The sequence below is a fragment of the Pteronotus mesoamericanus genome, unplaced genomic scaffold (assembly GCF_021234165.1).
Source record: "Pteronotus mesoamericanus isolate MK-2021 breed Mesoamerican mustached bat unplaced genomic scaffold, CSHL_Meso_final contig_20, whole genome shotgun sequence".
Taxonomy (NCBI): Eukaryota; Metazoa; Chordata; class Mammalia; order Chiroptera; family Mormoopidae; genus Pteronotus; species Pteronotus mesoamericanus.
Genome location: NW_026555085.1, coordinates 69,102,246 through 69,125,717, shown reverse-complemented (window position 1 = coordinate 69,125,717; position 23,472 = coordinate 69,102,246). Strand labels below are relative to the sequence as shown.

The window sequence follows — 23,472 nt, the reverse complement described above, 5'->3', positions numbered from 1 at the left end:
TTCTGCCATCACTTTACTATGTTACCTGAATAGTAATCCACTATGTAGGTGTTATTCGCTTAACTAATAAACTACTCTCCCAGGAAGTTGACACCACCATACCTGACTTAGCAATATGTATTTCTCAGAATTGTGTTTCACTCTTTTTATAAAATAGAATCTGAAGACTGCTAATAGCATTAAATTAATATTAATAAAAATCCAATTCTACATCTTTTTTGTTTCTTAAATATTACTTAAAACCGGACTTTTTGTTTCTTCTAAGAGTAGTATTATATGGAGTGCTAAATTAGTCAAGCCAAACACTTCAGAAACACCTTGTGACAACCAAGCTACTTCTACTCCTTTGACATATTCTTTGCCTGTTCCAATTCTGATTTCTCCAAGACCTTGCCTTCTTGTATGAAAATATCTTCCCCTTAATTTGTTAAAACGAATCTGAGCAGGAGAAATCCAGTAACAAACTAAGGTGATAATTATTTTTTTTGCATAGATTTGTGACCACAAATGATCAAGCAATTGACAGCATCAGTGCTAACACTGTGATTGGGAACAAGAGGAGTACAACCATAATAAAATACAGCTATCTATCAGAAGGACTGCATAAAGACATCTTTGGCTATGTAGGCTCTGGGCCCTCTGGAAATAAGTCAGTTGCATTGCTAACATGACAAAGAATATAGCAATGTTCAGAATCAGGAACAGTCTGGTGTAAGAAGCAGACAGTGACGGAGCTTTGCTGTGAGTAGTTGTTGCCATCCGCACCTGTCCAAACCGGCCTTTCATCAAGCCGTTATTTTTGTGTTTCTCATATGTTACATCTGCAAAATCTAAAAGGTCTTTCATTTCTTCATCTTCATCTATGGGCTGTTCTTTCTGTGCCAAAATCTGAGCTTTCTGTCGGATCTTTTTTTCGTTGACTTCAATCTGTGCAAAAATATCAGGGACAGCATCCACAAACTTATAGCGTTTGCCTGCCCTTCGGTTTTTCTTTGACTTGCTTTGCTGCTGCTGCTGCTGCTGCTGTGATATGGCAAAAATCCTGTCGATGGCTTCCTCAGTTTGTCTCTTGTCTGAAAACCTCAGCAGGCGCTCAGCAGTCTTCCTGAAGCTCGCTGTGTTCCGCACACGGGACAGGATCTGCTTCTCCAGCAGTTGGAACACTGGCTTAAAATGCTGCAGGTTGTGCTCCACAATAGCAGCATAATCCTTAACCTCAGGGACAACGATGCTCCTGATGGCTGAACTCCGGTCAAACAGAATTTTCTGATGATCTGCAATGACCTGTGCAAAGGCATACTGTCCTGTGGCCTCACCTGTCCAAAGGTAAACGGCATAGGCATGCTCTCTGGTGGCTATGAACACATCCAGTTGCTGAGGGTCTCCATGGATGCTGAAGCTCTGAACATCCACAGATGGACCTATGAAGAGGTAAGCTGCCCTGGTGATGGGACTTCGGAGGTGCATGGTGACATTCACATAGTTTGTTCCATTGTAGGGATAGCCCCGAGGGTATGTCACTGAAGCAAAAGTTGCTTTTTCACTGTAGCCAGTATCATCCATCCAGTACATTTTATAGAGACCATCTCGCTGCCTGATGAAAGCCCCATGGACCCCATCGACCACTGTCTCCTCAAAAGGGAAGTCCACATTGTGGAAGAAGCTTGTTGCCGTCTCCAAGGGGCTGTCCTCTCCCAGATGTATTTCATCCACGAGGAGGAGAAGCTGTGGATGTAGGAGGATGAGATTCCTCTGAACATTCTTCAGGTTAAGCTGGGGGTTATAAGCTCCCACACCTTCTCCCCGGATGAAAACCATTCCGTTTTTCTCCACGGCTGCAACCACTCTCCCTTGACAGCTCGCTGCCAGGTCATGCTTATATTTAGACCATTTTGATGAACAGTCTTCTGTGACCTGACCCTCCCAGGGATAAAAGCAGCTCTTTGATACAGCTGGGGAAAACATCAAGACGTTGTTGAAAAAGGTATACTTTGGCCCGTAGAGAGCCTCAGTAATGAAAGGAACACCATTGGGAGCAAAAGTAAATGAGTTTTGATCCGGGTGTTCATGTCCTGCATTAAAATTTCTCCATCCTTTGATCCAATCTTTGTATTTGTTTCTGTGGACAATGTCATATATTGCACGTCCCCCAAGTTTCCCCGACTTGAAGGAAAGAAAAGATTTGTTGATTTCCACAGGCAGTGCACTTCCGTAAGTCACAACACCCCAGTCTTCAAAATAATGCAATGTCGGAGTGCCAAAATCTGGAGGAGGAACAGATTTCAAGCTGGCATCATACCTGAAATAATTAATTTTTAAAATTAACTGGTTTTCTGGTGGAAGTGAAAATAACACAAGAGCACCGTGATGCCACATGGTAATGCAGCTGGAGGAAACAATACACAAATGCTACCCAAGCACAGGCAGTGCAGACTGTATCTGGGACTATCTGAGAACACCCACGGATGATCAGATTGCGCAGGGGAACTAACACTCAATGGTGAAAGGGAGAGGAGAATCTATAACCTGTGATCCTTCGATCGGAGCCTGAAATAATTACTGCTGCTAATCACTATATGAACCTTTTTCACTTAATGATGTCAGTTATTCAAATGACTGGGGCTCACAGATCATAGAATTAAGCCCTTCATCCAAATCTCCAGCTTGAAGGGCTCTTTCTTCTGGAGAACCCTGTGTTTGGATCTAGAATTTAACAAGCCTTGAGTTGTAATGAAATACAGTTCTATAGCTCTGGTTGGTGTGGCTTAGCGGATTGAGTGCTGGCCTGTGAACCAAAGGGTCGTCAATTCGATTCCCAGTCAGGGTACATGCCTGAGCCAGGTGCCCAGACGGGGATGTACAAGAGGCAACCACACACTGATGTTTCTCTCCTTCTCTTTCTCCCTCCTTCTCCTCAAAAAAAAAAAAATAAATAAATAAAATCTTAGAAAAGAAATATTGTTCTACAATAAATGGTATTATTAAAATTTGGCAGAGTACTTTTGACCCTCTAAAATTAATTTAAATAGAGTTGAACTTTACATATTAGATAAAATTTACTGTGAACACCAAGTCTAAGAAAAAAATGGATGAAATTCAGAAACCTGTTAATACTGGAGGATTTCTAAAGGGCTTCCACTGCCTAGCCCAGATCTAAAGGCTTTGTTTTAATCTGCAGATGAATGTTATGCACTTTGGACAATAAATGGCACCTTATTTTTATTTAGAATAAATGTTTTTTATCAAAGTAATAAAAAATTAACATAAAACTTCCAAGTGATTCAGAACACAGGTTTTTGATTCAGAAAGGCCACAAGAATAATAATAAACATGACTGTTTGCTTTTGATGATTTGAAGTAATGTCCTTGACAGGTTCATATAATTTCCTTCTCAAGGGAAGAAAGGCAGACCTGTATTATTAGGTCTTAGATACTTTTTTCTAAAGTGAATCAAATACCTATGATAGAGTTAATCGTAGTGGTGTCTGAATGTGGCCATCTCATCAGTTGTTCTAGAGTCTCAGTTTCAGAACATCAGAAAACATGTCTCTACTTAGGTCTAGTATAATAATGATGGCTTCAGTTTGTGATTTAACAAATCCAGATATAAGCTGAATTTTCCATCCTTCTCTCAGTTTTTGGTCAGTCTGCATATCCCTATAAGGCAGATTTTAAGCCAACTTAGGCTTACCATTAATCTGACTCCTATAGTCAGCTTTGTAGGACCTTTTTGGTTGCTTATTTATGGGTAAGTGAAAACACAAGTAAATAACTACTTTATACCCCTAAAAGGAGTCAAGAATGGTTGCATATTAATATATTTTGTTCACCTGTGAATATAACTTTTAAAAATGCTGGTTAAACTATAGACAGTTACCTCTTTTCTACTGTTATTTTCCTCTTCACTGCTTAAATTTTTAAAATATCATGAAGAGAAACAATTAAACCACAGAAGATTACTTTGGAATTGAATGCAAATGTCAAAAGCTTGAAAAGACATCAGGGATTAATTACTAACTACTTTCTTGTAATTTTTATTTTAATTTATTGGATGCCAACGATATATTTGGCAGTACTTTAAAAAGGAGACTGGCTTCTCTTTCTGGGCTTAAAAGATTAAGGCAAAAAAAATTACATGGTTCTTTTACTATCAAAGTGAAACTGTCAAATACTTTCAAATACTTTTGAAAATTTAGTAACAGCGTTGTTATTAGAAGATTATAATGCTCCATTTACCAAAACAAAATATTTTACTACCTTTCTTTGGTGTGATTTTCAGAATAACCCAGTCTAAAGTTTGTAGTTTTCTCTTTATACAGTTTCAAAAATGATGTAAATCAAAATATGCACATTTATGAAATAGTGTGAGCCTAGGACAGCTCTAATATTTTAAAAAACCCTGCAAACTGTAATTAGATTTAAATATAAGGAAACGTTTCTAACAGTTTCAAACACTGTGATATGAATTGAAGTTGCAAGTAGTTAGTTTTTGGTTTCTTTTTTTAAGGCAAAAAACTAGCACTTTGTAACCCTGGGTACAATTTCTTTTGCAAGCCAGTGCAGCATGTCATACCAGAGAAATTCCGTGTGAAGCGTACACCAGCGCTGCCCTTTGGATGGTGTCCCTGGGCCTTCCACCACACGGTTCTTTCTGATCTGGTCAGCCAGCCAGTTACCACTGCCATTACGCATGACAAATTTATCCAGGAACACTAATTGGCTTTCGGGACCATAAAACCAGTTGTAATTTGAATCTGCAATGGCCACAGTTCTTTGAAACCCTGGGGAAAGAAGTTCGACAGAACTAAGATGAGTTTAAAATTGCATACTCTCAGAAATGTCTAAACAATGATTTTCAATCATACTTGCAAATTAGAATCAATTTTGTATTTTGGATAAAAACAACAAACAAAACCACAATGCCCATACTCCTCCCCAGAACAATTAATCAGAATCCTTCTGAAGGTCTTCCACAAACCTTGTGTGCAAGTTTGTATTTATGTGGCATCTTGTGATTGGTGATGAAAATGCCACAGTGACTTGCGACATACGCTGCCCACCTTTCTCGTTTTCCCATGTCCATGCTATGTGCATTACATTTGTATAGATACATCCGCTATCCTCTTGTGCATGGTGAGTTCCTGAACCCCAAATGAGCACGAACTCTCCTACCAACTCAACCCACTCAACCTATGCCGAGATAATAACGTAAATGCTTTACTTTGGCCTCCAATAAACTGGAAGTTATAAGGTTTGGGGGAGAAACTGAGTGTCTACAGGAAGAAAACTTAACAATTCCCACAGAAGAGTCTGCCAGTATGTATTGCTGGAAGTTAAAGAAAAGAGGGAGAGATCATACTGAAATGGGTCAGAAAAATAAAAGCAGGTAAGGCAGGATAAGCTCCAGGCATTCTTGAAAAAGAATGGGAGAAAACTCTGTGTCCAACAGGACTAATCGCTATTAGAATAGCCACTGTAGAGAAAAGAGAAATGCTGTTGCAACAGACTGACTTAACAGATTCCCTTCTAAATGTGACCATGACCGTATTTCCATCATTCACAGCTAATGTTTTTGCTTGTAGCAGTCTCGTAAATGCTCTTCTAAATAAACCTTATAAAATGTGATTTTCTGAATCTCCTACCAATCTGTGTGTTCCCTAAAAGCAGATGATATGTTTTATTCCACTTTGAATCACCTGCCCGGCTCATAGTGTTCAAGAAAAGTTTGTTGAATTAATTGACAAATATTTGAACCCTATTCTTAGAGGTGTTCACACTGTCTTTTCCAGCTTAAGAAATAGCCATACACACAGCTCGCAGCACACTCCAGCCGTTCTGTGCTTGGCTGTGTTAGATCTCAGCTAAATCACAACACTGAGATCATTAAAAATGCCTCACTATAGATGGCCTTTGGTTATCAAGATAAACTACAAAACAGGTTTCTCCTGTTTGTCTAATAAGCAATAAAACAAATAGAGTGTCTAAACTACATCTTAATATGGTTCTTTTGTTCTGTAGTATTTTTTTTGAAAACTAGTCCAATAATGGAGATTCTAGCCAATCCATGTGTAGACAACAGCAAAAAGATTTAAATACTAAATTCTTTAAGTCTAGAATCATCATCTAAATGTTGCATTTCACTAGGAGGGGAAAGAACCCACCCTGATGAAAAAATACCTCCTTAACTTTTTCTAACATCTTAGTCCTGTTTCGAAGTAAGGAGAGTTACAAGGCTCTCCTAGAAGTAAATAAGTTCTTAAATCATACATAACTTTTCTTGGAGCCAGTTCTCTTAGAAGACTAAGCTATACAGCAACAAGTGATGAGGTTGATAGAGATTCATTTTTTTTGGTTATATTTCTATATTTTATACTATTTACCTCAATAAAATATTTAAAGATAATACTAAAGCTACAACTTAAATATGTAGGTGTAATCTTTCATTTTTGAATCACATCTGTATAGTTTGGAAGAAAAATATTATAAAGTAAAAACGAAAATAGGATCAATCAGGGATCACACATAAAAGAAAATTAACATGTAATCATAAAATACTTATATTCTGTTTAGATTCAAGAAAATGAATTTGTATATGTATGCAAGTTTTATACATACAAAAATAAGTTTCTGTGGAGGCTGTAAATTATATTTGATCCGTTATACTCCAAGCTTTATAATACCTAAATCACAAATCTTTTACGTTAACTCCCAAGATGTTCTGGCTATATAACTCTTACATTGAATTCCACTTTGCTTTTTAAAAAATCCTTTTAATCACAATATAGCTCAAACCCCACATTCCTCTAGCTCACTTTCATAATCTGAATAAATGACAATAGTTAACATTGACCCACTTGTGATTCCTCACCATACCTGGCAGGATGGTTCTATACATAAATGCAAAGTGTTGCTTAAGCCACGGATGGCCAAAGTGGTTGATGTCAAAGTGCCTCTGAACGAGAAACATATACTGGAAGAGTGATCTAGTGGTGTAGCTGCCATATGCAACCCCTTCATAGAGCGAGCCGTCGGTCACCTCTCGGAGCAAGACCAGAGACTTCTCCATGATGGTCAGAACTTGTTTGGTCCATAAGTAGGCTTCTTGAAGATACCCTGAAGGATGAAAACGTGGAAACAATGACAAGGGCTGTAACAAAGCATAAATAAAAATATGACCAAAAATAATCCCTCTCAGTTATCTGACTAGTTTATATTACAAACTGCATTTTGTAAAACTCTCACATCAAAGTTATAAAGAACATCCTGCTAGTCCAGGTTTGTGATGGGTATATGACGTAAGTTAGGGAGTTCTTGAATACAGGCCATTTATTAATTAAATGAAGATAAACCTTTAAATGAGTATCCATCATTTTCCAGTCTTTAATAAACTGAAACTATATCACATCTAAGATCACAAATTGCATATAACTTTATGTTTGCAGGAAAAGATCTGTATACTGAGACTTTTAATTCAATTTTTCTGAGAACTACTTGACACTATATATATTTTACTAACTGATTTCTTTTTAATTTTAAGTGTTTTTGTTGTTCCATTTATTTTTTTTTCTTTAAAATTTCTATTCTCTTTATTCCCCTCCACCCTACACTGCCGCACCCCCGAGCATCTCCCCCACTTAGTTCATGTCCATGCGTTGTACATGTAAGTTCTTTGGCTTCTCCATTTCCAGTACTATTCTTAACCTCTCTGTGCCTATTTTGTGCCTACTATTTATGCTACTTATTCCCTGTACCTTTCCCCCCATTCTTCCCCCTCCCCCTCCCCTCTCTTTTACTGTTCATAGGTTTTGATCTTCTTTTTCTTAGATAAGTCCCTTTAACATTTCATATAATAAGGGCTTGGTGATGATGAATTCCTTTAATTTTACCTTCTCTGGGAAGCACTTTCTCTGCCCTTCCGTTCTAAATGATAGCTTTGCTGGGTAGAGTAATCTTGGATGTAGGTCCTTGTCTTTAATGACTTTGAATACTTCTTGCCAGCCCCTTCTTGCCTGCAACATTTCTATTGAGAAATCAGCTGATAGTCTTCTGGGAACTCTTTGTAGGTAACTGTCTCATTTTCTCTTGCTGCTTTTAAGATTCTCTACTTATCTTTAATCTTGAGTAATGTAATTATGATGTCCCTTGGTGTGTGCTTCCTTGGGTCCCACTTCTTTGGGACTCTCTGAGCTTCCTGGATCTCCTGCAAGTCTATTTCCTTGGCCAGATTGCGGAAGTTCTCCTTCATTATTTTTTCAAATAAGTTTTCAGTTTCTTGCTCTTCCTCTTCTCCTTCTGGCACCCTTATGATTCTAATGTTGGATACGTTAAAGTTGTCCCAGAGGTTCCTAAGCCTCTCGTCTCATTGTTTTGAATTCTTGTTTCTTCATTCTGTTCTGGTTGAATGTTTATCTCTTCCTTCTGCTCCCAGTCATTGATTTGAGTCCCGATTTTCTTCCATTTCCCTGTATATTTTTCTTTATTTCACTTTGCATAGCCTTTGTTTTTTCCTCTATTTTGTGACCATACTTAACCAATTCAGTGAGCATCCACATTACCAGTGTTTTGAACTGTGAATCTGATAGGCTGGCTATCTCGTCATTGCTTAGTTCTATTTTGGGAGCTTTGATCTGTTCTTTCATTTGGGCCATATTTCTTCGTCTCAGCACGCGTGTTCGGTTGGGACGGGTGGAGCCTTAGGTAATCACCAGGGCAGGGCAACCCAGGTCTTTGAGTTGTGAAGCTGTATGTAGGGGAGGGGTCTGAGAGGGAACAATGCCGCTTGCTCGGCTCTTGGAGGCTTTCAGTCACTTTCCCCACTACCCACAAGCAAATCTGGCCCTTCTAATGCTGATTCTCAGGTGGGTGAGAATCTACGTTCCAAGACCTCTAGATCTCTCCAACGGACTCTCCTGTGAGGCTGTGCGTTTCTTCTTCCGTCACCACCCTCACAAGTTTTTACCTCCAGAGGTTTTGAGACTTTCTTTTCCCGCACTGGAACCCTGGATTGCACGGTCTTTCTCACTCCACAGCTGTTCCTCTGGTTTATCCTCAAGCAAATGTGGGACTACCCGGTCTGGCAGCCACTGCCTCACCCACCTGGTCTACTAGCCACCGCCACCTTGCTACGTGCTTCTAGGCCCTGGCTGCCTACCTCAGCCCCTCCTACCAGTCTGGATGGATGCTTCTTTAGCTCCTTGGTTGTCAGACTTCCATACAGTTCGATTTTCTGGCAGTTCTGGTTGATTTTTGTTTTTAAATTTGTTGTCCTTCTTTTGGTTGTGCTAGAAGGCAAAGTGTCTACCTGCGCCTCCATCTTGGCCAGAAGTTGAAAATATTTTTTGAAGTTTATTACTTTACAAAACCTTCACCATTATTTTATAGGATTTGTAATAAGCTAAAAATACTATAAAGACTCATTGGACAGTCTTCAATTTGTTCTATCATTAGAAAACAATTTCTCATTTTTTGTGTGTGCTTCTGGACTCCTTACGATTTGAAAAGGCAGCACAATGGAGTGAAGAGACAATTGGAATAGCAATTTAAGGGCAAGAGAAAAAAAATCAGCTGGAAGTCCAGAATCTGTCGTAAATGAGCTACATAATTTTGTTCTAGCATTTTTTGAACCTGCCACCTTCTTCCATCTCCCCAACTGAAAATTAAAAGTCTCAAAACTGCTTAAAAATCCTTACAACTCAGAAATGCCGGCTTTCTATAATTCTTGTGAGACTAGCATTTAAGTAACAATAACAAGTGCTCACATTTTTATAACATTTGTAATTTACACAGCACTGAACATAATCTTACTTAATCCTTTTAACAACTCAGTTATGCATTATTACCCCCAAATTACTGAAAGGCTGACTTGTTCAAGACCTCTGGCACATGACTAAAAATGAATAGAACTTTGACCTGAACCCAGGTCTTCAAATTCAAGGTTTGTTTTGTTTTCTTGCATTTAAAACATGCAATCCCTGAGGATAAAATTAAGCTCATTGCCTCCTAACTTGGGTGGAGTCTTCTGGTTCACACCTACATGTGTGTGTGTGTGTGTGTGTGTGTGTGTGTGTGTGTGTGTGAGAGAGAGAGAGAGAGAGAGAGACCATCAGTGCTGAACACTCCATCATGGTCCACTGGGTCTGCTGGGTGTGGGGCTGCCAGAGGCTCAGGTACCACAGTTCCCAGCCTAAATCCAGGGTCTCAGGCTAAGTCCCTCTCTCATCTCATGAGGCAACACCGTTTTCAGGCTAATCTGGGCAGAGGTGACTGCTAACTGTACCCTGGATCTGTCTCCCGTCCAGCTCCACACCTGACAGGCCAGTCTTTCGTACACTTTTCAGTTTCTGTTCTCTAATCATTTAGATTTAAAATTCCAATCGTCTTCATCTTTTCCCTCTCTTTAGTCTCCATCTGCAACCAGACACCATGGCAACTGATGCCTAAAATCAGGCCTGTTACTCACTGCTCCCTGGATATCACATTACCTGATTTTCTATAATTTTTCCTTATAACAACCTTGTTCAGGAGATATAAGGCAATGTCCACAAAGATACTTCGTAAACTTCAAATCTGTCATATGGCGTACCAGTGTTGCTATTGATGTTATTTTTCTACCATCCACATACCTTTTCTAGAATGTTCTTCATATTTCCACTTAATATATTCTAGCCATCCTTCAAGGTTCCATGAACCTTATCAAACTTACCTAAAGAACATTGTTCTTTTGAATTCAAATTTAATACACTTGATTGATATATAACCATAACTCCATGATACCTCTTTATTTCATTCCCTGGTGCCATTATAATTATTGGGTAATCATTTAAACATTTCACATCTCTCTTCTTTCCAAATTATTTGTAAACTACTTACATGTGATCCTGTGGTCTCTGTGCATCAAGCCTTAGCAGAACAGACAGAAAATTCTAACTCTCCCACTTGTGAGGTTTTATGTGAGTCCAGTCAGAACTACAGGTGTGCTCTAAGCTACCTCAGTCAGTACCTATTGTATAAAGCTGATCTAAAGAACCAAGAATATTGAGAGAGCTAGGCCAAAGTAGCTCCTAAAGTTGGAGTGATAATGCCAAAAAAAGTGAAGACTCTGAGCCTAAATATTAACTGAGATGTGCAGAAACAGAGATTTCACCCCTTATTCTACTCAGTCTTCTTATAAGTGTGTGCGTGCTGCTTATGCAGGGGCTCTGGAGGAGTGTATCCCAGGCCAACCGATAACTTTAATCAGAAAATAAATGCATATGACAATGCCTGCCAGGGAAGCACAAATTTTGCTCCAGTCTGAATCAGTCACAGACCTTGACATTAAATTTTGTTTTTGTGAGAGCAGGGGACAAAGGAAGCTCAGATGAAAATTCACCCTGAGGATACAAAATACATATCCAGAAATGAGTTGCATTTCTATACACCAATAAAGAACTATCACAAAGGGAAACTAAGAAAACAATGCATTCACATTTGCTTTAAAAAAAAAACAAAACCCTAGGGATAAATTTAACCAAGGATGTAAAAGACCTGTGCTCAGAAAATTATAAGACACTGAAGAGAGAAATTGAAGAATATAAAAAAGCATTTACTGTGTTTGTGGACAGGAGGAATTAGCATCATTAAAATGTTCATGCTACAGGACCTAGAGATTACTCAGCTAAGTGAAATAAGCCAGTCAGTGGAAGACAAATATTACATGATTTCACTTATATGTGGAAACTAATGAACAAAATAAATTGACGAACTAAATAGGAACAGGGGCATAGATACATGGAACAGACTGACAGCTGTCAAAGGGGAGGGGAGAGGGGGAACTCGATGAAAGGTGAACGGATCAGCCAAAGAACATGCACGCATTTCACATGGAGATGGACAATAGTGTGGTGATGGCCTGAGGACGGGGCACTGAACAGAGGCTGGCAAAGGGGGGGAAAGTGGAGACAACTATAATAGCATAAACAATGACAATTTTAAAAAGTTTAAAAACTTAAAAATAAAAAGTCTATACTACCCAAAGCAATCTATAGATTCAATACAGTTCCTACCAATGACTATTTCACAGAGCTTTAACAAATATCCCAAAAATGTATGTGGAACCACCAAAGACCCCAAATAGACACAGCAATCTTGAGAAAGAAGAACAAAGTTGGAGGAATCACACTACCCGATATCAAACTATTCTATAACCATAGTATAATAATCAAAACAGCATGGTACTGTCATAAAAATAGACATATAAATTAATGGAACAGAATAAAGAGCCCAGAAATATACCCACATCTTTATTGCCAATTCATATTTGACAGAGAAGGCAAAAATTTAAAATAGGGTAAAGACAGTTTATTCTTCCTTGGTGTTGGGAAAACTGGACAGCTATGTGCAAGAAAATGAAACTATACCACTTTCTTACCCTCTGCACAAAAGTGAACTCAAAATGCATTAAAGACTTAAATGTTAAACTTGAAACCATAATAATCCTAGAAGAAAACATAAGCAGTAAAATCTTGGACATTTCTTGTAGCAATATTTTTCTAATATATCTCCCCAGGGAAGGGAAACAAAAGGAAAAATAAACAAATGAGACTACATCAAACTAAAAAGTTTTTGAATAGCAAAGAAACCATCAACAAAATAAAAAGGCAACCCACTGAATGGGAGAACGTATCCGCCAATAATATTTCTGATAAAGGGTTAATATCCAACATTTATAAGGAACATATAAAGCTTATCACTAAAAAAATAAACAATCCAATTAAAAAATGGGCAAAGACTTGAATGAACACATCTCCAAAGAGAACATACAGATGGCCAATAGACATATGAAAAGATATTCAATGTCACTAATCATCAGAGAAATGCAAATTAAAACCACAATGAGATGTTACCTCATGCATGTCAGAATAAATCAACAAACACCAAGTATCTGCAAGGATGTGGAGAAAAAGGAACCTTTTTGCATTGTTGGTGAAAATACAGATTGGTGCAGCCACTGTGGAAAACAATATGGTGTTAACTCTAAAAATGGGACTGCCTTTTGACCCAGCAATTCCACTTCTGGGAATATATCCGAAGAAACCCAAAATGAAACACTAATTTCAAAGAATATATGTACCCCTATGTTCATTGCAGCATTATTTACAACAGCCAAGATTTGGAAGCAGCCTGGGTGTATAACAGTGGATGAGTGTATAAAAAAGCTGTGGTATGTTTACACAATGGAAAACTACTTGGCTATAAAAAGGAATGAAATCTTACCCTTTGCAACAGCGTGGATGGACCTGGAGAACATTATGCTAAGTGAAACAAGCCAATCAAAGAAAGACAAGTACCATATTAATTTCATTCATGTGTGGAATATGATGAATCAAAAAAACAAACAAAATAGAAACAGTCTCATAGAGAACAGGCTGACAACTGTCAGGGGAGGAGAGAGGAATAAAAAAAGTTAAGGGATTAAAAAAATCCTCATAGACACAGGCAATAACATGGTGATTACCAGAGGGAAAGGGAGATGGGGGAGACAGAAGAGAGTTAAGGGGAATAAATGGTGATGGAAGGAGACTTGACTTTGGGTGGTGAACACACAGTACAAAATACAGACGATGCATTACAGAAGTGCACACCTGAAACCTTTCTAATTTTTATTAACCAATGTAACCCAAATATACTCAATAAAAAACAAAGTTCACCCTCTTAACTAAACAGCTTTCCTGATTACTATAAATTAAATTTCTATTCCCAGAAAAGCAATCATGTATAGTGAAAAGAAAATGAACTTTGAATTTGACCAGAACAAAGTCCAAATCCCAGCTACCTTATATGGTTGATGTGAGAATTAGATGAAATATGGACAAGAATCAGCATATGATATATGCTCAACTGATGTTACTTTTCCTCTAAGATCTAATTAAAAGTGATGGTTGGCTAATGTGACAAGAGAGAAAGCTAGACTTGAGGCAAGTCTAATGCTGGATAATCTACAAAATGCTTATTTATTCTTATGAGGAATATAATCAAGAGTTAAATTCTTTTAGATTTGCCAGCTCCAAATATATATTTAATGTCTTCATAATTCACTGTGCTGCTTTTCTTAAATAGAATCTTATTTAGTAATCTATAGATTTCCACAGAACTTGCAATTAAGTCAGAACTGTAAGAACAGAGCAATTACGTTATATGTTAGATAAACATAGCTATACAGTCCACAAAAGTCACTTCCAAATTTGAATTAAATGAGCTACATTGGTTGTGTTAAGTCTTTAGAGAATAAAAGAGTACTGCAGTAATGATGCACATCTGTGCAAGGAATATTCACTTCAAATAATAAACCACCTATTTAGATTTTAAAATTCCATTGATCCAAACTGGCGGACTTCACTGTCAAAATCAATATTTACCAATGATCCTGTGCTCTAACAGTGTGGCTTGGGACAATCAAAAAGCCATAGTTAAATAACTTTCATGCTAATGTAACTAGCAGAAATGAGGAAAGTAATGTGTCTCGATTCTCTCAGAGATGCCCTTCATATTACTGCATCTCAGAGGCTTAGTTAGGATCAAGTATGAACATGTACTAAGACTAGTTACAAAAAGGCTTTGCTCACAACATGGCAACCACCACTCACGTCAGCCTGGACGTCCCTCTGCTGTGTCCACGTACCTTGGTTCATCAGAACTAGGCTTCCGGTGAGCAAAGCCATGCAGTTGGTGGGCTGATGATTGTGCAGGTATTGAAATCCCCATCCTCTCCTGTACGAGGTTTCATACATATATCCTGAAGCATTAGCAATCACTTCAAGAAACCTCTCCTGCTGGGTCTTGCTCAGGTAGTTGTACAAGAAGTCATAGGCAGTGGCGAAACCAACCAGGGAGTGAGCGAGCGGGACTTCATCCCAGGGAGCATCTTTCACCAACCTGTAAAGGAACATAAGCCAGGCAAATGAGTGCAACAGGGCTCCCAGCTGCCATCATATTTTTTAAGTGTCTATTACTCATAACTCAAGGATACAACTGAATATATGACCCAGGAGGTTTAATGACACAGAATCAGCTTCCCTCTATGTTAGACACAAGCATAAAGTTTATCTAATGTGAAAATTACAGACTTAACATTTCTCTCTCCCAGGCTTCTGGCAACATCAGGATGTTGAGAAGTTTTACTTTTGATTTTTCCTCTTGGTGAGAGGTAGCAGAATACATCCAAAGAGATCTGAAGCCCATAACATGTAGGAGCAAAGCAAAATTCTCTGGCATACCCATTTAACTAGTGCTCACCCTTGCCTTTTTAACCAGCATAAGAGACTCTGTTCCTGCAGCTGCCTTGCTAAAACCGTCAGATATGAATATCCCATCTTATTTCCCACAGGCTGGTCAAGGTGAAGGCAGCATGCACTGTGGTTTATGACCTCTCAGTCCGGACAGACCCCCTTGGTCAACACCACGATGGGGACAGTGGCTACGAACCTGATGTAAATGAGCAAAATGAACTGATTCTAACTATTTCTACATCTCATTCTTCTCAGAAAATAAACTGCACTGCTTTTCAGGTCCTTGAATATCTTTCGGAGAAGTTTAAAAGCTGATCTGTGAAGTATTAAACTGTCATTTTTCTGGGAAGCCAAATTTCTGCTTGACTTGCTACGTTATTCGGCAAGTATTTTAATAGTGTGTGGTCTGCATTAAACAGGAAGCTAAAAAGAATCTTTCACAATCACAATTCTATGGAATTATCCAGAAAACCCTCCCCATCTGTTCAGGACGTACTTGAGTAATCTCCAAGAGAAGAAAACAAATGAAGAGTGTGCTGTTCTTGTGGGAGGTAGAAGAAAGCTCTCAGGGATTAAACTAAAGCTTAACATTTCTATGCCATCAGTCCCTTTTGGCAATTTAATAAAGCCTTAGCCTCTTTCTCAGTGTTTTAAAATTCGTAAGCTAAAATACATAGGGCTACAAGGAAATCCATTACTTTGAAATGTATTAATACAGAGTTTTTTAAAAAGTGTGTTATGTGCAAGGGAGGACACACCACAAAACCAGAATTAGCTTCTGGAGGGCAGGCCCCTTGTACTACAGGCTTCCCCTGTTAGCCGAGTGTTCTAGGAACTCATCTGTAACAGTGCACCAACTGGCATTGTTGTGAGAGGCTGCATTCAGCTTCAATGAATTTTTTTTGAAGACTCAATGCATTTGCCCGTTTCATGATGGGGGATTTATGAGCACACCTGCCCACACCACATTGTGTTCATCAGTTTTTTCCCCCAAACAGCATGGCCCCCGTGCTCAACCCTCCCTACACCTGATCTGGCCCCAAGTGACTTTTATTTTGTTTCCCTGGGTGAAAAAAGTCCTCAAAGAGAAACATTTTGCCCATGTGGAAGAGGTGAATCCAAAAACAGCAGAAGCACTAAAAGGCATCAAAATTGATGAGTTGAAAACTTTTTGAACAGTGGAAAAAACATCTTGATCGGTGTATTACATCAAATGGAGAGTACTCTGAAGGTGACTGAAATTTAAGTATGTGAGCATAATATACAATTTTTTGTAAGTAAATTCCATTTTTGGGTCCCCCAGTACCTCTTTGTTAAATAACAAGATTTAGCAGCAGGGATAGTAACTACCATAATTTAAAAGCAGTGATGAGCACAACAATATTTTGAGATATCTATAATAACTGTAATGTGGTATGAAAATATCTGTGATTTCCATCCATGACAATGTTACAGGTTCTCCCAATATTACTCTAGTTGGTCATCTATATTCATGATTTGGAAGACATGATACATTTCAGTTAGACTTAGTAAAAATTAAAATGCACTATTTCCCCCATACAAACCCCACAGACCCAAAGTTAGAATACTTAAAATGCCTGAGAGACTACTTCTAGACTGTGTTCTTCTTTTAGGAGTTCATATTAAAGAACTAATCTTAATGAGGCCTTCTCTGGTCACCCTGTTAGAATTTTTCCATCGGCCCTGCCAACCAACAATCTCTCATTCCCCTTTGTCACTTTTTGGTCCTCTTAGCATAGATATATGTATATGTATATGTATATGTATATGTATATGTATAGGTATAGGTATAGGTATAGGTATATGTATACAGCATGTGTATGTATACCTTACTGGAACTTAAGTTCCACAACAGCAGGGTTTTTTCCCCTCTCTGTTATACTCACTGTTGAATCCCCAATCCCACAACAGTGCCTAGCACATAGTAGACGCTCAATAAATATTTTTGTTAAAAGAAAAAAATGAAGGAACAAGTTTTATAAAACTAGGCCACACTGTTGACAATAAATACGCAATCATTATGAAATCAGAAATCTGGAGGAATCCCTTAGTATTTCAGAATAATATCACTGTTTGGTTAGCTGTGCTGGTGATACAGACTGGTGCTAAAGTGACCAAGGTTGACGAGTTTCTTAACTCTTTGGTCATAGACAAAGCCGCCTTGCCAGTCAGCGAGCGTACGTCCTCGTTGTAAACAGACTGTGAAGAGTATGAATTAATTCCCTGCAGTATGAAGAGGAGAGGCACTTCATACTGCAGGCTCACTGCCAGGAGCTAAGGACACAGTCTCCACTGACTCACAGTGACTGGAGAGCCAGGCAGAGTTCAGGTCATTTGTTTCCCAGCTCTGTCTTTATACCGTGTCAGACTGCGTCTATAAATGACAGCATATGCACCTAGCCGTGATAAAGCTGGCATCAATGAACTATGACCATCTACCAAACCTTGACACATCTGATTAACCAATAAGCTTATTTTTATAGATAAAAGGACATTTAATATTATTCTTATTCTTCACGAAATATTATGCAATTTTCTGTGAAAATTTCTGAGCTCCACATGCAATTACTCCTTCCAAGCAATTTTCAATTCAATAAAATACTAGCACACTGATATAAAAATGGTTCATGGTAGCATTGGGTTCATCACTACTAAGTCATTATGAAATCTGGCCTGTATTAGCTGTATTTCTAAAAGGTTATCTAAATCCTTTATCAATAAAACCTTACCTGGCCTCAGATACAAACTGCAATAACGGAAGGAAGAGAGCATATTTTACTGTCATGGAAACCAAAGGAAACTTGCTTCTAGCTCATGGATGGCAGCAAGGAAACTGTCTTACGTAATGTGATTCTGACCAGTGGTTAATCAATTTACTGGAAAGGATGGTTAAGTGGGGAACCATTAAAAAATGAGATAAGTATTAATTTATGAATTTTGTTTTGGCTTAAAATACCTACATGTACCCAGATTCACCATTATTTTGAAAGTGAGCTAAATGCCTTTCTTTGAATATAACTGGTTATCTAACTATTGGAGTTTCGTTGTTCCTTCCTGCAGAAAATACATCATCACAATTTCTAGTTTTGTTTTCTCTATAATATAGGAAGAAGTTACAAATACTCGTGAAAGACTGTAGAATCCTTCCAAGTTTTTATGTATTTTCCCCTAACCTTTTACAAATCTCATCCACACTGAATGATGACAGGAATATTTTACAGTCAGTCATTCCAAAGCATTGAGGTTGGTTTTTCAAACATTAATTCTTTTTATTTTTAAACACATCTTTATTCTATTTACATAATAGTATTAACATTGTATAATTACAGGTATTAGTGAAACAGGCATCAACTGGGTTAAGAACAAATACAACTGCTATTTGCTAAGCAGGTAACTCTACTGGTAGAAACAGAAATGAATGGACACAGCAGAGAATGTTCTGCCAGCCTGGACGCCTCCCAGCACTCTGTGAGAGTTGCTGCTAAAGGCCCATGAAGAATGGAGGTTAATTTCACTGGCAAGTCAATTAAGAGGAAGCTAGTAAGGAAAACTTTTACTGTATTCTTCTTCTTATGAGCTACACTATCTCCTCTTAGAAAGATGTTCTTAAAGTAAGGTCCATGGATCTCCAGGGTCTCCAAGACTCTTTTAGGGGATCCCCAAGTAAAAAATTTTTCATAATAATATAAAGATGTCATATGTCAACATATGCACTGATGGTGCAAACACACTAATGTCTAAAAATGCTGGCACCTTAGGAAAACTCCAGGCAGGGGGACCAAAGTGCTCTAGTAATCCTTATATGATTCTTTACTGCTGCCATGCACTCTAATAAAAAAAAAAAAGTTTCACTTAAAGTGGTACAACGATTAATTTTATAAAATCTTAGCCCTTTGAGTATATTTTTTCAATGTTCTGTATGATGAAATGGTAAATATGTAAAAAGCAAAATGGATACCAAGGTGCAGTAACTGTCACAAGGAAGAGAAACTATGCACTGAGTTGAGAGCTGAACTGACTGCTTTTTTTCATGAAACATCATTTTTATTTGAGAAAAATGACCAATTAACAAATTATAGTCATCTAGACTTGGGTATTTAAGAGGAATTTTTTTTTTAAATGAACAAGGAAGCTTTTCAGCTCAAGGAAAACTGAAAGTTTTGGTTGCCAATGACAAAATTTAAGCTTTCAAATAAAAATAAGTATTTTGGAAAACTTATACCCCTACCATGATCCTAAGAGCTTCCTAATATATCATATAGTTATATAAAAGCAACGTACTTTTAAATAACTCATGGGTCAAAGAAGAAATCATAAGCACAATTATAAATTATTGCAAATGATAATGAAAACACATGTCTAAATTTGTGGAATACAGCTAACGCAATCCTTGGAGGAAATTTTATGGTACTACAAGTCTTACATCACAAAATAAAAAGGTATAAAATTAATGATCTAAGCTTCCAGCTTAAGAAGTTAAAAAAGGAAAAGCAAATTAGATCTAGTGTTAATAGTACAAAACAAATAATACAGGTAAGACAAAAATATATGTAATACAAAACAGATAATGAGAGAAAATCAACAAAAGCAAAACTGGATCTCTGAAAAGACAAATAATAACTGAATCCAGGTATTGAGTATATAAGTAACATCAACTGCATAATCTTTAATTTCTATGCATTAGAAATTTTTCAAATTAAAAAGTTCAGAAAAGTGACAATTTATAAATGTTGACTCTGACAGTAACTGATCAGTTATAATGCTATGTATTTTTATATATTTATCTTCTAAACTTCAATGTAAATTTCCTAATATGCCACACTAAAAATATGCCATCTAGTTCAAACATAACATGATACATAAATAGTAAGTAACTACTCTAGGACCGAGAATAAAGATCTAAAGATTGTGACATCAAGAGTTTCCCAAGGAAAAGGTTTAGCCAAATTGTTGTCAAACTTAGTGTTTTGAACTCCCTACCCCACCCCTCACAATACAGCCAGAGAGTGGACAACCAGCTGTTTAGAACCTGTGGAAGGCAGAATAATCCACTCAAGATGTCTATATCCCGATTCCCAGAATCTATGACTATATTGCCTTCCATGGCAAAAGGAACTTTGCAGAGGTGATTAGAAGAAGGACTTTGTAGTGAGGGATTGTCCCAGATTACCTGGGTAAACCCAATTTCATCACAGGGGTCCTTAAAAGCAAAGAACCTTTCCTGGCTGTGGTCAAAGGGAAATGGAACCAAAGTGGAAAAATCAGAGGTGCAGCATTGCTTTCTTGGGAGATGGATGAAGGGAGACAATAGCAAAGGAATGTTTGCGGCCTCTCAAAGCTAGAAAAAGTCAAGGAAATAAACTCTGCCCTAGAGCTTTCAGAAAGTAATGCAATCCTACTAACACCTTAATTTTAGTCCAGTGAGAGAGCACATTAAACTTCTAAGTTACAGAAACAATAGGAAACATACAATACTCACTCTAATATTTGAGTAGGCAGTCAATGACTACCAGAAATTTAAGGAAATCCCATAATAGAAGAGGTCTGAATGAACAAAATGATAAATGCGGCAAATTAACAAAATGATACAATTAAATCATTCAGGTAGGAAAAAATTTCAAAACAAAAAGGAACTCCTGAAAATGAAAAATAAAATAACAGAAAGACAAACTCAATAGTAGGGCTGTAGGAAAGCTGAGGAAATATCAAGAAAGCAGGAAAATAAGACCAAAAGAAAATGAAAGGATCGGCCCCAGAGATTGACATCTGAAAAGAAGAGAACCCCCCAAAACAAACAAGAAATAGGAAAAACAAAGGGGAAAACATCAATTGTTTTGATGTTATATCAAAACAATTTCCCAGAACTACAGGGCATAAGTTTCCAAACTGAAATAGTCCATCAAGTTCATAGGACACGAATGGTAACAGGCTCATCCCAAACCAAAACACATGATCCCACAATTTCATAACACTGGTGACACAGAAAAGACCCTGAAAGCTTCAGAAAGAAAAATCAGAATTCATTCCAAGTATCATGAATCAAAGCAGGATCACATATCTCAATAGCACACTAGAAACTAGAAGACCACAAAACAATACCTCCAAAAACTCGAAAAGACAATTTCCAGACTATAATTCCATACCCAGACAAGCTTCCATTTAAGCACTAGAGCAGAATGAACACACGCAGGCATTCGAGGTTGCAAAAATTTATTCTCTTCAGTACTTCCTCTGGAAACCAGTGGAGAATTTCTTCACCAAAATTAGGACATATGCCGAAAAAGAACACACATGAGATCATAACCAGAGGATCCAACACCAGATGGGGCTGGAGAGTAAGTCCGCAGCTGTACAGAGATCTAGATCACAGCAAGCCAAGAGGCCCTGGCAGTTACTTCTTTAAGATGACTTGTTACGAATAATGTCTTAAAAACAATGTCTTGTATAAAATGATCGAGTGAAGATTTACCTGAGAGTGACTGGTAATTAGTAATAAATGCATATGAAACTAAGCAAATAAAACAAGAAAGCTGTGCCCTGAAAGGTCAAAGTTTTGATTCCCGGTCAGGGCACATGCCTCGGTTGAGGTTTCGGTTCCTAGCTAGGGTGTTTGCAAAGGACAACCCATCGATGTTTCTCTCATATTCATATTTCTCTCACATTCCTGTTTCTCTCCTCTCTCTTCCTCCCTTTCTCTCTAAAATAAGTGAGCTTGTCCTTGGGAGAGAAGGAAGGAAGGAAGGAAGGAAGGAAGGAAGGAAGGAAGGAAGGAAGGAAGGAAGGAAGGAAGGAAGGAAGGAAGGAAGGAAGGAAGGAAGGAAGGAAGGAAGGGATTAACAATCTCAGAGAAAACAAAAAGTGTGTGCAAACTGAAAAGTGATCATTAAATACATGATATGGTTCAGTTGTCAATAGTTTTTGCTTTTTCAAATATGCACACACAATATTCATCTAGTTAAAATTACAACATTTCGATGGAGAGACAAGAGTATACATGTGTTGGTGGTGGATGGTATGTATGAGAGACAGATGAGTGATACATCTATAAGCCCAAGAACGTCAAGGGCTGCCTACAACCACCCAAAGTTAGGACAATGACATGGGACTATCATGGGACAGTTTCTCCTAGGAGCCTCCAGAAAGACCCAATCCTGCTAAGCCTCCATTTTTGACTTCTAGCCTCCAGAACTGTGAGAGAAGTAATTTGTTTTAAGCCACCCAGTCTGTGGTCCTGTGTTACGGCTGTCCTCGCCATGGACACACGGACCTTACAGAATCGGACCTGCCGTCACTGTCGCCGTGTACCCACCATCTTCCTGCTCTGCTCGGACCATCACTCTCACCTATTTCAAAGAGCAATCCTCTTGTATTCTGACGCACAACGTGGAAAAGGGCGAAGAATTCCATGCAATATAAAGTTTAAAAAGTGAGAGGCACTTCAACAGTGGCAAAAACTGTACTCAAATTGCTAAATCTTGGCATCTTAATGGTAGGAAAATATAAAAACCAAAATGAGGTGGATCTTGAGGTGCTAAGGATACGTGAAATGACATTTTACGCTCCCTTTCAGTTTCCTTGGTAAAGTTAGTATTTACTCAAGATGTCCACTTTCTAATGCTTTATCAATTTTTTTTCTTTTACAATATAACTTTAAAAGGTTTTATTGAAGTTGCCTTTTTAACACAGTGAATTAACTGTGGCTGATTTTACACTGAGCACCAATAGGAAATAACATACTGAAGAATTTATTCCACTCGGCCCTGGAAACCTGCAATGCAGTCATTAATCATAGACTTGCACTGTTTCCTAATGAAAAAAAGATGCTTCCTAATATATTTGAGGAATAAGTACTCTAAACACTAGAAATATGGAATAAAGCGGCCACCTCAAAGAATAAAGCGGTCCGCCCTCTGGAGATATTCAAGAACAGACATATATTAAGAAGTCATTCTCTGAAAACAAGTCGTGTTTATCAGAATGTTAGGCAGAGTTTCCAAACTATAAACTACAAGCTATTAATAAATTATGAAAGTAACATAATGGGTTATGACCAGTATATTTTTAGTATAATTTAACAGAGTGGAATAGAATAGAAAATAGTAGACTACAAAGCATGATTTAAATGCAAGGGCTCATTTGTTCAATTTTTACTATTTATACATGTGGAGTTCAAGTTATGTATACA

General features: G+C 37.8%; 1 protein-coding gene across 2 annotated transcripts in view; it reads right to left on the bottom strand.

Moving 5' to 3' along the window:
• Positions 1-212: 212 nt before the first annotated feature.
• The window catches only part of DSE (dermatan sulfate epimerase), a 60,461-nt gene continuing 37,201 nt past the window's right edge, over positions 213-23,472 (bottom strand). The window contains exons 3-6 of one of the 2 annotated variants that reach the window (XM_054569855.1): positions 14,660-14,913; positions 6,874-7,113; positions 4,574-4,781; positions 213-2,299 (exon numbers count right to left, since the gene is read on the bottom strand). In XM_054569855.1, coding sequence (XP_054425830.1) covers positions 535-2,299; positions 4,574-4,781; positions 6,874-7,113; positions 14,660-14,913 — 2,467 coding nt within the window. In that variant the 3' untranslated portion in view covers positions 213-534. Of the gene's footprint in view, positions 2,300-4,573; positions 4,782-6,873; positions 7,114-14,659; positions 14,914-23,472 lie in introns of those variants that run through there. The other variant, XM_054569856.1, reaches the window with a different exon arrangement.